Source organism: Gadus morhua, chromosome 23 (assembly GCF_902167405.1).
Source record: "Gadus morhua chromosome 23, gadMor3.0, whole genome shotgun sequence".
Classification (NCBI taxonomy): Eukaryota; Metazoa; Chordata; class Actinopteri; order Gadiformes; family Gadidae; genus Gadus; species Gadus morhua.
The window spans coordinates 10,196,410-10,213,793 of record NC_044070.1 but is presented as its reverse complement, the minus strand read 5'-3'; the positions used below and the strand labels follow the sequence as shown (position 1 = coordinate 10,213,793).

The 17,384-nt window shown below is 45.8% G+C and overlaps 1 protein-coding gene across 6 annotated transcripts in view; it reads right to left on the bottom strand.

Moving 5' to 3' along the window:
* asap1b (ArfGAP with SH3 domain, ankyrin repeat and PH domain 1b) overlaps positions 1-16,880 on the bottom strand; it is a 46,202-nt gene extending 29,322 nt beyond the window's left edge. For 5 of the 6 annotated variants that reach the window (XM_030348766.1, XM_030348764.1, XM_030348767.1 and 2 more), the window contains exons 1-3: positions 16,014-16,879; positions 1,704-1,776; positions 88-233 (exon numbers count right to left, since the gene is read on the bottom strand). In XM_030348766.1, coding sequence (XP_030204626.1) covers positions 88-233; positions 1,704-1,776; positions 16,014-16,139 — 345 coding nt within the window. In that variant the 5' untranslated portion in view covers positions 16,140-16,879. Of the gene's footprint in view, positions 1-87; positions 234-1,703; positions 1,777-16,013 lie in introns of all 6 variants that reach the window. The other variant, XM_030348770.1, reaches the window with a different exon arrangement.
* Positions 16,881-17,384: the final 504 nt, after the last annotated feature.

Sequence of the window (17,384 nt, the reverse complement as noted above, 5' to 3'; positions counted from 1 at the left end):
ACACACAAACACACACACACATGACATGAGGTGATGTAACCTTTCGGCCCTGGATGTGGCGGCGGTAACCATGGCGACCGGGCTTACCAGGTTCTTGAGCAGAGCCGACAGCTCCTTTGTGAGGGAGGAGAACTTGACGAAGGCCGTTCCCAGGTCAGGGTTGTCCCGGCTGATGAAGTTACCGCCAAACCGATCCAGAGCATGGGCGTAGTTCTCCTCATTCTGCACGTGGTCTGGGGATGGGGGGGGGGGTCACGAGCAACAACAACATAGAGTCTGTCAGCTACACATAGAGCAGCTTGCAAGTCCATCTGAGATGAACAATCAAAGCTTACAATCAGGATGAGCTAAAGAACGCTAAACCTAAACCCTAACCCTGGAGACTGATCCTGCTTAATCAAATACCCGGACGGTTCAGATGCATCATGGGAATGAAAACCACCAGAAGGGTCCATACTGCTTGACCCAGCTGCTCCACTCACCCTTTCACCCTCTCACTCTTGAACCTTGACCCCTGACCTGCTGGACAGGGCTTGGTTGTGTTATTAACCATAACCACCCCCCCCCCCCTGGCCTGCTGGTTGTAAGCCGAGTTCTTAGTGAGGCCAGTTAATAATAGGATGAGTATTGGTAGTGGTAGCGTAGTATTAGCACCAGTAGTACTGTGGTAATAATCCTATCCTCAGTTCATCCTCGGTTCTACAACAGGTACATGGACACCGACCACAAAAGTTGTTTAGAATAATATGCTTTCTTTGTTATATTGTGTTCATTTTATTGAACCTTTATTTCACCAGTGAAGTCTTAGTGAGATTAAACTATTTTACTAGAGAGTCCTGGTTGTGACAGCAGCAGCAAGTATAATATTTGTCTTTTGAGCATAAGACCAAATTCACTGAACATATGTTCTTTGAAGCTCTGAAATATTATACTGGTAATTATGGTCATTATGGTAAACTAAGCATCACTACAACGCACTGCTATCCCTTTAGTTTTTTGAGCTGTGATGCTGAGGTTGTTGCCGTGGTGATCGTGTTGTTGCCATGGAGACGTGGCCAGGCTAGCAAATACGGACAAATACAAATTAAGATGTTTTAGTCTAATAACCATTTTTTTATAAAACGTTTACTGACTAATGGTTTTGTTATAAAAAGGCAAAACAAGCCATATTTCTCTACTTCTATATAATTATTAACTTTATATATTATTTAGCACCATTTACAAAGTGCATCATAAAAACAACAGACCCAGGGTGAGAAGTTTAGTTACATGCACAGGTGAATTTGGACAGGTATATATGAACAGATAAATGTGAACAGGTATATGTAAATAGGTAAATGTGAACAGATATAAAGGCTGTTAAATGTTAGGCCTGATGTAAAGTGCTTTGAGTGGTAACTGGTCTTAGTGGCTGGCCAGGCACTATATAAATGTGGTCCATTTATCATTGGTTTTAAAGCACTGTGTGAAATTTGTGTAAACCACGATTATTTTAACAACCAGATGCTAAACGTTAGCAACTAGATGCTAAATGTTCCAGAAAAGGGCTTCCAGCAGTCTTATTAGAAAAGGTTTAGAGCAATGTTTTAACACAGGGGTGTCTCTGCCACAGACTGTTTCCTCTTGTCGGTGGTGAACGTGGACACGTGGGTCCATCTGCTAAACACATTGAGGCTCAGCATGTTTACAAAGCACCGTCTCACCTTGTCCAGAGCTGCAGATGGCCTTCACAGACTTCTTCACCTTCTGCAGGGAGATCCTGTCCTGGTCCAACGCCTAGAACAAGAGCAGATAGGAAACCTGGGATTAATATTAGATTCTATCTGTATAGCAGACTACAAGAGGGGAGAGAACAGAACAAAGTTTACTATTAGCTACTTACTGACTGTATAGCTGACTAAGAGAGGGGTGAGAACAGAACTAAGTTTACTATTAGCTACTTACTGACTGTATAGCTGACTAAGAGAGGGGTGAGAACAGAACTAAGTTTACTATTAGCTACTTACTTATTAAGATATCTACAAGAGGGGAGAGACAGAACTTAGCAGAAAACTGACACCATTCCGACTTCTTACTGTATAGGAAATTAAGACTTGGAGATCAAAGTTTAAGATTAAGTTTCAGTGAAACTCGGGGTACATGCTAGAGGGCATTTAATGGCAGATATTTGGTTGGTACACAAGGACCAGTAGAAGCTCATCAACCCAAGATCCAGTGCAGTCGGATGAGTAAAAAAGGGCAGGATCACAAGCTATCTTTGGCAGGAGATGACCACCCACCCAACATGACCTTTTGACCTTACCAAATGATCTTTAACCCCTGTGTCCCCAAAAAAGCTATTGTATATATAGCGTTGTGTTATTGAGTCCTTTCTGGGAGATACAGCAATAGTTGTACTAGTTAATTAGTGATGATGATTAAAGTAGCATTGAGTAGAGGTTTCTACTAAAGAGCATCATCTAATGAAAGCACCAATTGAGTTGGATGCTCAAGTCCCGACACATTATGCTCTCTAAAGGGCTACTCTGTGTCACTATAGAAGCTATCGAGGCCTTCAACAAGAAGACATGTAGTAGGGCTCCATGCCAGCACTGTGCAGTCACATCAGCTGACACTAACATCAGCTAATCAGAAACAACCATTGTTTGGTACATATTGTATTATGGCTTCTCAGTCTTCCTTAAGACACAGATGATATTGTGTAAATAGTGGCGCCTTGTGGGTGACCTCACTTGTAACCACCATTCAACACATTTATTTATCTATTCTGGCCAACACCAATCTGAGTTGGCCCGCAAGGGGTCTGGTAAATCTAACAGTTGTTTTAGTTTCAGGTTTTATATGAATATCTTTCTGCTGCAGTTTGACCCATATGGCGTGCGAGTTTGTGACAGCTGGTGCGGCCCGCCAAAAAAGGTCACCCATAATCCTCTCTGCTGGCGTTATTAATCATAAAGGTTTGACACAAGCATGCTTAAAACACAGATTGGGGTTACAGCCTTGTTCTTTCCACAAATTGTTTCTACAGTGATTAAAAAATATAAAACACACACAAACACCCACACAAACGAAAACAAAGGAATCGGGATTGGTCATTGCATGGGATTTTACAATAGCTGTTTCTGGTTGGTGATTGGACCGTCACATGACAATGACATCCATGCAATGCAATTGAGAAACCAGAAAGCAATTGAGAAACGTTTGTTTCACCGAAGAGTTTTAACTTGTGTTTAGTCCTAAAAGAGCTTTGCATTGCATTATTTATGATTCTACGTTGTTACTCTGCGTGGGGGATGTTACTCTGAGTGCGGCAGGTTTAAACCCGACAGGGGGGTCTGTTTGGAGCTGGCATGGTTGAGTCAATCTCAAATGGGTTTTCTCCAGTTTTTATCCATATTCAAAGTTATCCAAGCTAGGGTAGTGTACATCAACTTTATAGGTTTAAAAACAAACAAATGCTAAGATTATCTAGATTGGTCGGCCATGAATCTTACTTCACGGATCGGGTAGGTGGCAGTAGCTGCTGCAGTTGCAGCGATGGTTATCTCTGTACAGCACAGTCAACTGGGAAGAATCCCACCAGACTCTTGATCGCCAAGATAAGGTTGATTCTGATCAGCGAAGGCTTTGTGAAAATCCGCCAACCAGTTCCAGCATGAGACACTGGGAGGGTTGGCCAATGACTCGGCCACAGTGACTAAACGTTTGTGGTTGCCAGCTCCTCCACCCCAAATAAGTTGTGCTGTTTCATTGTGTCCAGGGCTATGAATAGGAAGTTAGGAGGATAACGCACATCACAATGTAGCGTGAATCCCACAAAGAGAAGGAGCAGGGCGGGGTTCTAACACGTCCGCGTCGGAACGTTCTTCACCGTGGAAACCTGGGGTCACTGTACTGGGCTGGAGCCGGGAGGGTAGGTCAACAGTGTGTTCGTGAAGGGTGAGGCCGTGAGGGCATGCTAATATGGTATACATGTGCATATGCACACACACACACACACCCACACACACACAGACACACACAGACACACACACACACACACACACCCACACACACACACACACACACACACACACACACACACACACACACACACACACACACACCACGAACAAAAATAAGCTGGGGCTTGTGGGGGAGGGTTTTTTTCTGATGGACATCATTAGAGGAGCAGTGACAGGAAACTGTCTCTACTTCCTGCTTCCTGTTTGAGGGGTTATCCTCTTAGACAGAGCTGCTACTTTCTGGTCCAGCAGGAAACAGGAAGTGGCCCTGAATTGAAAGGAAGCAGGTAGAAGTCATATTGTCAGGGGTTCTGTCCTATAGGTAGTGGCACTAACTAAATAAAAACAACTGCCACTTGTGCTGCAGTTCTCACTCAAGTGGAGATGTTTCCTATAGCATAACCCAAACTTGGTCATCATCCATCACTAGGAGATGTTTTCTATAGCACAACCCAAACCTGCATTCCATCACTAGGAGATGTTTTCTATAGCACAACCCAAACTTGGTCATACATCACTAGGGGATGTTTTCTATAGCACCACTGAAACCTGGTCATACATCACTAGATGTTTTCTATAGCACCACCACCACCCAAACCTGGTCATACATCACTATGAGATGTTTTCTATAGCACCACTGAAACCTGGTCATACATCACTAGATGTTTTCTATAGCACCACCACCACCCAAACATGGTCAAGCATCACTAGGAGATGTTTTCTATAGCACAACCCAAACTTGGTCAAGCATCACTAGGAGATGTTTTCTATAGCACCACCCAAATATGTTCATACATCACTAGGAGATGTTTTCTATAGCACAACCCAAATATGTTCATACATCACTAGGAGATGTTTTCTATAGCACCAACCAAATATGTTCATACATCACTAAGATATGTTTTCTATAGCCCCACCCAAACCTGGTCATTTCATCACCAGGAGACGATTCCTCTATTTTCTTGAGGGGATTCTTTGGCCCGGGCTGACAGTTGGCGTGGTAACCATGGCGACGGAATCTGGCCGGCTCGCGCTGCGCCTCCACATTCTTTCCTCCGCAGACGTGCTCTAAATACACGGCAGCTCAGCTGCACTCACGCTCACCCCTTTAACTCCTTACCTCTCTCTCTTTCTATCCGTCTTTTTATGCCTCTTTCTCTGTCTGTATCTCTTGCCCTCTCACTCTGTGTTTCTCTTCATCTATTCCTACCCCAATCTTCTTTAACTATATACCTCTCTCTCTCTCTCTCTCTCTCTCTCTCTCTCTCTCTCTCTCTCTCTCTCTCTCTCTCTCTCTCTCTCTCTCTCTCTCTCTCTCTCTCTCTCTCTCTCTCTCTCTCTCTCTCTCTCTCTCTCTCTCTCTCTCTCTCTCTCTCTCTCTCTCTCTCTCTCTCTCTCTCTCTCTCTCTCTCTCTCCCCCCCTCTCTCTCTCCCCGAGGAAGAGCAGTAGCTGTTGGGTACAGAGAGATACAGCAGCCCAGAGAAGTTAGCCTTGGCCACTGTGTGCAGACAGACAATCGCAAATTCACCATTCGTCCCTAGAAGACAGGAAGTGCACGCCTATTAAAGGGTCCATAGCCCCTTCCCCCCCACGGCACGCGCCCACTGCAGCCCGCTGCCCTTGTGACCACATCAGCTTGTTTATCCCTGCTGACACACACACACACGCACACACACACACACACACACACACACACACACACACACACACACAGACACACACACACACACACACACACACACACACACAGAGGCCCGTTAGACTCCAGCACCCCGTGACATCACATCCTGTTTAATTATTTACTTAATATTTTGAGACAGCGTTTTTATCCAACAAGACTTCCACTGAGTTGTATAGATGCATGTCATTAAGGATCAGTTAGGGCTTAGGGGCATCTTGATGTTTAGGATTACAGGTAGACTGCGGACATTGGGGATCGAACCCTGATCCTTGAGGGTGACCAGGCCAGCAATACTACTAGACTATCCTGCACCAGATCCTGTTTATGCGATCAGCGTTCAGAAACATCGCTTGATCTAACGTGGTTATTCGCCCTGATTAACATGATACTGGACGAACAGGAAGATTGATTATTATAAGACATCAGTAACATCTCCTCCTTACCGTTGGAGGGGATAGGTATATGTTATGACCCACCCCGTTGGTGTCCAGGGGAAAGAGGGGGATCAACAATGAATATAGAAGAGAAGTAAAATGTCAGTTGAGCTATTCTTATCTAGGGACAACTGGGTTATTCTAGTAATAATACTAATGATAATATGATACCGAGTGATCATAGAATCAAAAATAGAGAAAGAATGGAAAATATGAACACATGGAAACAGATTCCTCATGCCTGTGGTTGTTCACACTCAGATCAGAAATCAGGAAATCTGATTCATAGAGTCATGGCCGCACACACACTCTCTCACACACATAGACACACACACATCCACATATTCACACAGAAACACACAATGGCTAAGTTCAGGCTAAATTGTAGCCTTAACTTATCAGTGACAATCTGAGCAACTATTTAACTGTTTTTTCCTCACAAACTCATCCCGGTCACTGATTGGGGGCTATGTCTAGGCCTCTGATACAGCTGTAAATAGTTTTAAATGAGGACATCCCCAGCTTTTGGCAGGACAGGAAGAGGAAGGGTGGGGTGGCAGGAAGTGGAAATCCATCCCTTCCTCACTGGGCCACCGTCTCACAAAAAAATAAGAGGTTGTTCCACTTTCTGACGAAGACAGGGTCCCGTGATCTATGGGAGGGTTCCATCACCTGCCACACGGTCATTCTTAGTTACAATAGGGCAACAAGAAAACCAGATGGCAGCCAGATAGTACAAAATGGAGTCCACACCTCAGATGCCACTTAGTTAAAAGGGTCCATCCTAGACAAACAAAACAGGGGGCTACACTATGATATCTGTCCCTACTGTGTTTTCATATCGGTCTGGTGGTACAAAGCAGGCCAATAGGTAGACGCCGGTGGCTCTTCAGGATGACGTGTGCATATGTGTGTGCCTGATGTGTGTGTGTGTGTGTGTGTGTGTGTGTGTGTGTGTGTGTGTGTGTGTGTGTGTGTGTGTGTGTGTGTGTGTGTGTGTGTGTGTGTGTGTGTGTGTGTGTGCGCGCGTGTGTGTGTGTGTGTGTGTGTGTGTGTGTGTGTGTGTGTGTGTGTGTCTGTGTGTGTGTGTGTGTGTGTGTGTGTGTGTGTGTGTGTGTGTGTGTGTGTGAGTGTGTGTGTGTGTGTACCGGTATGTGTGTGGCACACTTCCTTCCTCTCACTTCTTGTTTGTCAGCACATGCACAATGCCTGTTTTGAGATAGGCTTAGTAAGCCACAGGGAAGCCGAAGACACCATAATATATACAGACCACCTGATGATAACGTGTTTAAAGGATTTGTCTTTATTAAGGGTTGGAACCTTGGAAAAAAACAGGAAGAAATTTGTAAATTACTTTTGAACATGAAAATGTAAGGTTAAAGAATTTAAATGGGTAAACTAAAATGTACACTCACAAACCTACCCACAAATTAACCTTAATAAACCCTCCCACACACACACACACACACACACACACACACACACCCACAGACACTTTCACACACACTCTCACACACACTCTCACACGCACACACACACACACACAAACACATAGAACTTGGTCACAACCTCAACCACGTAAGGCATGTTATCCTTCTGGAGTCACTATTCATATTCAATAGTCCCTGACCTAAGACTGATAAGGGGGGTCAGGAATTCAACAGGGAATTCAACAGGGGGCCCAAATCGGCCCAATTCTAACCACCAGTAATCCATAACTCTGTACCATCAATAGTATTCATAGCCCAAAGCCAAACATATCTACCTTAGAGACAAGATGCGTTGTGTGTTATGTTAAGTCAAATCACAATGTATGCCTGGAGGTTCACATTGTAATACTTCACTATGACATACAGCCAAAGACCATCATGCTGTATTTTTACATTACATACAGAACATAACAGCAAAGTGTAGCATAGCAAGAAAACAACCCCAAGCAAAGGAAACATGTCCAAGTAGCATGTCGCTATCTCCGCCTTATCAGTGATCGGATGATAAGCCTGGCTTCCTTCACAGGAGTCCTGTGAAGACATTCTCTGGTTTCCAAGCTCTAATCTCAGACCGCATTCCACTGGACTCTCAGTGCAACTGACTCACATTTTGACTGTTAAACCCCAGATGCCTATCGTTCACTACCATATAGTAAGCCGACCCGCTTTCATCCAGAGCGACTTCCAGTGAACACAAATGCGTAATTTAGGAGCACGTAGGGGTAAGACAATACAGTGACAGGTCGGAAAGAATCTACCATGGGTTGGATCGTACATAGATGGATCAGAAAGGAGCTAGTATGAGTTAGATCGTACAGAGACAGGTTATTAAGAAGCAGGTAGGGTTTAGACAGTACAGAAACAGGTCATTCAGTAGCAGGTCGGGGTTAGACAGTACATAGACAGGTCATTCAGTAGCAGGTAGGGGTTAGACAGTACAGAGACAGGTCATTAAGGAGCAGGTAGGGGTTAGACAGTACAGAGACAGGTCATTAAGGAGCAGGTAGGGGTTAGACAGTACAGAGACAGGTCATTAAGGAGCAGGAAGGGGTTAGACAGTACAGATACAGGTCAAGTAGGGGTTTTGGATGTCTTCAGGTAGACTGTGGAAACCCTGACCGAACCACAAGACTCTCCTAACCAACTTCCTAGCATAATCCCGGCACGCCACCGGGACAGGAAATGAGGTAAGCCAACGTATGTGCCAAGTGGTTCCCCCCCGTGTCTAACAGGGTCGGTAAAAAAGCCTCTTCCCTGATCTCCCACTTCCTCCCTGAAGCCCCCCTGAGGGCCAGAGGGGTGGTAGTAGGGGTGGGGCTGGTTGGGGAACAGCCTCCTCCACCCCCTCCTCCTCCAGGCGGGGTCGAGGAAGCCAGCCTGCTGCTCTCCCCCTCGGAGGACTGCTTATGGAGCAAAAGATCGGGACCTGGAGTGGGGAGGCCGAGTATCCCAGGCGCGGACACACACACACACAAACACGCACGCACGCACGCACACACACACACACACACACACACACACACACACACACACACGCACACGTCCACACACACAGGGTCGGGTTCCCGCTGGTTTACTGCTGGACATGAGACCAGATAACCCCCTGATCCCCGCTGTCTGCGGTCTGTCTCCCCCCTGGGCGTTTTGCACCGACAGGAGGGGGGTGGGGGGGGGGGACACTAGTGCAGAACACTAGGATGTCCTGCCAAGGGGTTTGGGCTCGGCGCAGCAGGGGCGACCAGAGTATTTGCCGCGAGTCCCAGCTGTCGGCACTCCCTCCTGTCCACAGCTGCACTACATATATCACCCTGGGCCACTAGCCTGGGCCAGAACACCCTGGGCTACTAGCCTGGCCTGGTCAACCTGGGCGACTAGCCTGGCCTGGTCAACCTGGGCTACTAGCCTGGGCCAGATCAGCCTAACTATATCACCCTGGTCATCTAGCCTGGCCTGATGGTCCCTTCAGTCCGGGGCCCTCAGCCCAACACGCTGTGGTACGGATCCAGACTCTGCGAAGTGGCTCACAGGGAGACCCCATTGGAGCCCGCCCACGCCCACGTACGCACTGCGCTACAGAACGCCACGGTCTCCATGGGGGGCGACCACTGCGTTGGTGAGCATCAGACCAGACAGTTCACCTGGACATGAGCGTTTTACCTCGAGAGCAGACGTTGTTGTGGGTGCTGAATGCATGTGTGTGTGTGTGGGGAGGGGGGGGGGGGGCACAAACATCGCCATCCTGACGTTTTTTATCTGTTAGGATGGTAACTGCAGTTACATAAAAGGGTCTCGCTGGTCTTAATTATTCAGTGCGTTGGCCTCTTTCCTCACAAAGGCAAACTAAAAATACTCCTCAGGATCTGTTTAGATCACAGACCAGCTGGGAGAGATGAGAATTCATTTACGGATAAATAACGGCGTCGTTTTATTGTGTTATCCGTTTTTGAATTGTTGTATACTGATTTATACTTCACTTTTACTTTGCTGTACGGAAAACCGATTACAGGCTTATTGACTGCACTTATTGAGATGCTCAGTACAGCACTGCGCTGCCGTGTTCGCTCTTTCCCTCCTCTGCACTTCAATGTTTTACTGAGTAATTGTAATTCCAACACATTTGAGTCGAAAGAGTAGAAGAGACGGTAACAAATAGAGAGCACACTGCTATACAAATAGATTTACTTAGTTTCTACTTGCATATATTTGTATAGCAAATCATCTAAATCATGCATTAGTATTCATCAACAGAACAGCGCCAGTGAAAAGCGACTGCATAATTCAATGTACATATCCTTTCTGCACTGTACTTGTATTGCTGTGTCAACCGAATCGGACACCTGAATTGACTCATTGTTTATGAATACAGTGCTATCTGTGTAATAACCTCATGGACGTAGATGACAGAGGCATAGAGATGGACCGCAGCTTGCTACTGGAAACACTGACTGCTGTGTGTTGTTGACCGTAGGCTAGATAAGCATGTCATGTGACCAAGATGGAGAGGTCACATGTCTGCATGTCCTCAGAACTGTTTAAGACGGATATGTTACATCAGATAACGTAAATCTACGACAAATAGAAAGCCTTATTCTTAAATAGTGTAGCGCTACTACGACAAATAGAACGCCTTTCATTGATTTATTAACCTAGATCTAGAACAAAAAGACAACCTTGTTCCTTAAATACTGTAGAGCTTCAACAAATTGACTGCCTTCATCGTATCGATAAAGTTCATAATGCTAAATTATACAACACATTTAAATGACCATCAGTTCTACTTTTATAAATTAGGTTTAAGGATCTAGGTTAGCTCTAGATATAAGGTTGAAAATGTGAATTTTTGGTTTCCGAGTTAGGTTAAGCCAGGAATTGTGGATTAGTCAGGTAGAAGTAGAGGGTTTTGGTTTTGTTAAGGTCAGGGTAACTAATGATCTGGTGGGGCAGCAGTGCATCGTGGGAGATCCAGTGGAAGTGTGTGTAGTCACATCCTTTCAGCATGAGGTCAGGGCTCAGCGTTAGTGTTTGCAGAGAATAGACAACATTTTCCCTGCTCCCGACCATGTGATGCTGGGGGGGAGGAGGAGAGATGCATGCTGGGAGGAATGCATAACAGGGCTTCCCTCGGCGTGGCCATCGTGGGCTTTTAGTGGTTCAGCAAAATAAAAGCGCAGCACCACACAAAGTCCTATCTGTAGTGCACAAAGAGAGAGAGAAAGAGAACCATAGAGAGAAAGAATTAGAGAGAAAGAGAAAGAGCGTAAAAGAGAAAGAGAGAGATGGGGAGGGAGGGAGATGGAGAGAGAAGGAACTAGAAAGAGAGTTGGGGGAGCGAGAGAGAGAAGGAAAGAGAAAGAGAGGGGGGAGGGCGAAGGAAAGAGAGAGGAGGGAAAGAGAAAACGAGAGAGACAGAAAGCAAGACAGATACGTAACAAAAGAGAGAACACAGCCAGAGGAAAGAAGCCAGAAAAAGCGACGGAGGATGGTAGACACATAGCGAAAAATACAACGATTTTTGCTTCAGATTATAGTGACCAGAGTAGAAACAGACAACCATGACACAGACACCTCCGCTTTGCTCTAACAAACGGCCAGCGCTTTCAGAATGACGTCATGTGGAATTATGGGTACAATAGAACCACGGATCAGCGGAACGCACTTCTCCTCGGCTGTCCACATCACATGAGTACGATGAGGAGGAAGATGATGAAGAAGAGGAGGATGAGGAAGAGGACGTCATTCTAACTCACACCCCTGCTATCATCTTTGCCCACCAAGAAAATTACGTTTTCTGATAGATAATGTATATAATACAACATTTAAACAGAACAGTTCCATTATCCAATAAAATTATGTCACCCCCTGCAATAATGATGTCCCCTCCTGCATTGATGACGTCACTTCCTGCATTGATGAGGTCACCAAATGCCGTGATGATGTCATCTCATGCGGAAATAATGTCAACTCTTGCAGTGATGTCAACACATGCAGTGATGACGTCAACACATGCAGTGCAACGGTGATCACTGCATGTTTAGATGAAATGCGGTAAGGATAGCAGCACATGGAGCGAGGTTATCAGCTATTGCAGTAATGATGTCACTCTACTGCAGGAATTATGTCATCTCCTGCAGGGATGATGTCACCACCTGTGTTGCCAGCCAACTAGCTATGCACGGGCGATGGGCTACAATTCTTAGCTCTGCACGTCTGAACATTTCTGTGACCAACCGTATGGTGTGAATGCCTTTAACCTTAATTAAAGGTAACGGCAAGGAATGCCTAACGTTGTCTGAAGCTACCAAAGACCACTAGAAGATGAAGGGATAATGGGCGAGTGTGTCCAGCAGTGCTACCTGACCAGGTGTGGTCAGGTATAGCTTGGTGCTCAGGAAGCTTTGTGGGCTCGTTATGCAGGGATCAATAATAGATGTGTGGTGCTGCACAATCTAGACTTCCTAACGTAACACCGGCCAAAAGAGGTTCAACATATGCATACATTCTGTCTCTCTACTCCTCTCTCTCTCTACTGCGCTCTAAACATCTCTCTCTCTTCACCGGTCTCCAACCGTCTCTCCCTGCGCTCTGCTCACCTTTTGATGTAAATATATATGACCCACACTCAGTGCTACCTTTGCACTATATGGTTGGATCGGCTCAATGAATTGGCTTGTGTTGTACTTGTGCAATGAGTGTAATCTAATCTGTTTTTAGATGGTTTTAACACCATCTCTCTAACTGCCTCACTGGCTCTCCCTTCCTCTATCACCTGCACTCTCTCAACCTCCCTTCTTCCTCTATCACTACTTCTGTATACCTCCCTCTCTATATAACTGACTACACCTCTCTCCACCTCCCTCTGGCTAGCCTTTCAACATCTCCCTCTCCTAACCCCTCTCTACCACTCTATATATATATATATCCCTCGAACTACCTCCCTCTACCTCTCTCTCTCTCTCTCTTCCTAAAGGAATCCAGCGATCAGTATCAGCCGTGAGAGTGCGTCAGCTCCCCGCCGGGTCACCGTCTCACCTCAGGTTACGTCATTAAAGATTCATGTTGTTCCTCTGCATTATTGACCCTGTCAACAAAGCAGGAAGTCACTGTACTGGAGACACAGCTGATCCATACAGAAACCCAACCCCGCCTAGAGCTTCACCAAATCCACCCGACCGCTGACTCTTTGTCTGGCCGTGACATCACAGGGTGGTTAAACCACCTTCTGAGGGCCGGGGTGGTCGGGAAGGAACACAACCCTGAGATTAATTCAGTGGTCATCGTTTTATCAGACAGAAAACCAATAAGTACTATTTGTGTTCCAGGGGATCTCCTGGGGAATTGTGGGAAAAAATAAGTTCTGCTGACTTCCTGACCTTCCCTTGCTGACCTCATGGGCTGTGTCTGCATTCTGTCCCGGGCCCTCCCACCGTACCTCGCGCCATCCGTCGATTGGCTAAGTTACAGTGTCACGGCCCTCGAGTCGTGTGTTTGTTTGCTGATGAAAGGAATATGCTGCTCCTCTCTGTTGGCGCTGTACCGAACCGCGCGCCATGTGATCTCTGCAGAAATTCCAGAGCGGCTACTGAGGCCGAGCCCACACAGCGTTGTCCTCGGCGACAGATGTTTTGCGTTTGCGCTGAAGACTCCAATGCTAACCCTCCATGCGGCTAACCCTGTCATGCTAACCCTGTGATGCTCATGCTAGATTGGTAACCCTACCTGCTACCTTGGCATAATAAGCCTGCCTGATGCATAGACCTGTGTTACACTGCCTGCTTACACTGAATGGAACCTCTGGCCATTGTCCACTTCGAGCTGAGATATCTGTTTCAACTACTCATCCTCACATCCTTCCTTTCTCATAAATGCACAAAGAGGTTTTAGCTTTTACGTGGTGATAGGGTGGAGTTGAACAACATTGATCGATGGGGTTGCTCCTACTTCCTCATTTCAGACAGGACGCCTGCACCATACAAACACAGAACGCATCTCTAATATCGTCTGTATGTGCAGTGAGATGGTGGGAGTCCATAATAACAGGGCACATCTCGAGAAAGGATATTAGCGCTGCTTCTCCCTATTTGAGATCACTGCAAACACACAGGAGGCCTCATTCTGTATTTCATTGGTGGTTGAGGATCTGTGTTTTCTTTGGTTGGACACTATTCTGCAAACTAATGCAAAGGAAGCTAAGGTGATTAAATTGGGAATCCTGTTAAATGACGAAATGAATTTGGAGCAGAGTGTAGAGTGACTTTCCATTAAAGAAACACCAGAGCAGTAGGAAATAATTAATTTGAAACCACATTGAGGCTCTTTCCATTAAAGCCTGAACGTTCTTTTCCTGAGTGCTGCTGTGTACGTTGTACGATGGGTGTTTATGTCTGTAACATAGTATATGTAAGTGTGTGTGTATGTATGTACTACTATGTATGTACAGATCATGTCTGTGCCTACACCACATATAAGAATGTCTTAGTGCACTTCTACTGCTATCTTCTTTTTGCCATTTTACTGACTGTCTTCAAGGATTTCTTAACTGGACATCTTGCTGATTCGTGTGCCTACTGGTAGACTGTAGACACTGGGGTTCATACCAAAAGCAAGCAGGAGGACAGCGCTGGTTATTGGACATCACTAAAACACAAATAAACTGAATTTATAAAATGCTTTACATTTTATACCTTGCAATAACATATGCACACACACACAACTACACACACACAGGCACACCCACACACACAAATGCAGACACAATCACCCACGCACAGTCCCTCATTCTCACAAACAGCAGTGATAAACCCACGCAAAGCGATGAGTAAGAAGATAACACACAGAAGGAGGCAGGGATCGAAACGGCGAGCATTCAGGCGCGAGATGACCTGTAAAGTAAGCTCACACCTGATGACCGGATTACCTCACTGTGTATGTTGTACCATCCTGTCTACTTTTCTGTAGCTCTGTCTGACTGTAATCAGTTGTATCGTTACTAAAAACATAATGGAGAGTGGCTAAAGATATCTGGCTAGTACTGGCAGCCTCCATAATCCTGTAGTTCTAAATCCTACTCTCCCTCTCTCTCTCTTTCTTTCTTTCACTCCGCCACTGGCTAGAATTCTCTCTCTTACTCTCTCTCTCTCTCTCTCTCTCTCTCTCTCTCTCTCTCTCTCTCTCTCTCTCTCTCTCTCTCTCTCTCTCTCTCTCTCTCTCTCTCTCTCACCCTTTCTTTCTTTCATTCTCTCCTACTCCCTCCCCTTCTACTCTCTCTCCCCCAGCTCTCTGCTAGTGCTTGGCAGCTCGCTTAGAAACTGGGAGTTATGTAAGAGAGCAGGCAGTAAGCTGTAGGCCAAAATGCACTCCATCCTTCCCCCTGTGCCATCCACAGCCAGCCCACCCTTCCATTTGAATGAACTGACTGGAAATAATTCACAGTAAAAGACAAAGTTAAATGGAGGAGCCACATACTTGTTCACTATACCTCTAGTCCATTCCCAGAGGACCATGATATGAGTGGAGGAATGTGAATATTTGTTGGATTCTTTCATCAACTGAAAGGTTGAGCCCAGGAGTGTGTGGTCATGTACTAGTGTGTAATAAAGTACAACCTATACATGAGCGCGAGTGTAATTGTGTTTATTTTACAAGCGGTTTATTGCACCCTTTTGATATGCTACGTTATATCGTATCTTCGCAAAGAGATTTAACCTTGTGAATACCGTTAGGCCTATGGATGGTTATAAAATATGAGAAGGGGTTGAAATCATAGCCTAAAAAAACAATTAGTTGTACATGGCATGTTTCAAACAGACTATTGTTCTCGGGTCTTATTGCGGAGCTAGTGGTCCTGGACCCAGATCGGCCTGCTATGGGACTTATGTGTGTCAGTTGGGTCTACTGTGCCGTTACCTCCTCCAACACGTTGACGGTGTTCCTGCAGTTCTGGAGCCGGGTGGTGAAGCTGGACGTGGTCGGAGAGTTGTAATCCTCGGTGGTCTCGGAGAGAAACTCCGACACCGATATTTGATCCGGCATTCTTCCGCGGGGGGAGAAAGCCCAAGAAGGTGGGTGGGTTTGAAACAAAGTGGTCAAAAAGACAAAAGCATGAACCAGGCTGAGACGAAACAGGGGTTGAGTTGCGCGTCGTTGGAAGGAAAAGGCAGCTCTCCTCACACATACAAGTCACACACAAGTATGGATGTCCTCACAGATACAAGTCAGATACAAGTACGGATGTACTCACGTACATACGCCAAATACACGGATAAATGTCCTCAAGAAGCCTGAGACAGACACTAATATCGCTTTGACCAAAAGACGGTGACTTCTCGAATGACTTCACAGTCCCCAAGGGACGCGCGGAGAGGGATTCCGCCGAAGGTCCTCACTGTCTTTCGCTTCCTTAGTGGAGGTTTTCCAATAAAAAAAAGAATTCAAAACCGCGTCTTTATAGACGATGTCACCGTGGTTCTCAATTAAAGCTCCCAGATAGAAAACGCACTAGAGAATAGCGGATGCCCTCATTCTGCTCTACAGATGTTCAGTAGCACGACGGGCGTCCAACACGGTGAAAAATGTCGAGTCTTTCTCTTTCGTTCACATGGCCCAAAGGCTGCAGGTCCCAGGGACTTATTGGAGGGTTTGGTATTGTCTTCTTTTTTGGTTTATCCTTTTAATGCAAAAGGCTGCCTCTAAACACTCGCAGCCTCTATCGCTCGCTCGCTCTCTCTCTCTCTCTCTCTCTCTCTCTCTCTCTCTCTCTCTCTCTCTCTCCTCTCTCTCTCTCTCTCTCTCTCTCTCTCTCTCTCTCTCTCTTTCCCTCTCCCTCCCTCGCTCTCTCTCTCTCTCTCTCTCTCTCTCTCTCTCTCTCTCTCCCTCTCCCTCTCCCTCTCCCTCTCTCTCTCCCTCTCTCTCTCTCTCTCTCTCTCTCTCTCTCTCTCTCTCTCTCTCTCTCTCTCTCTCGCAGTCTCCCTCGCTCTCTCACTCGCACTATCTCTCTAACACTCTCTATCACTCGCTCGCACTCGTGCCTTCTAGCGTTGTTCGCCCGCACTCGTTTTTTCCTTCAAAACTTTATTTAGACAGAGTTTAAACACAGGGTCAATAAGCCAAAAAAACTGGGTAAAAATTAGATAATAGCTGATATTTATCTTGTGACACAATGAGATAACATTAAATGGCACACAATGTAAAAAGGTTAAGCTAGCAATACTAGAGTATGCACCACATTATATTTTAAATATATAAGAGTTTTTAATAATTATGATCCATTCGGATTTC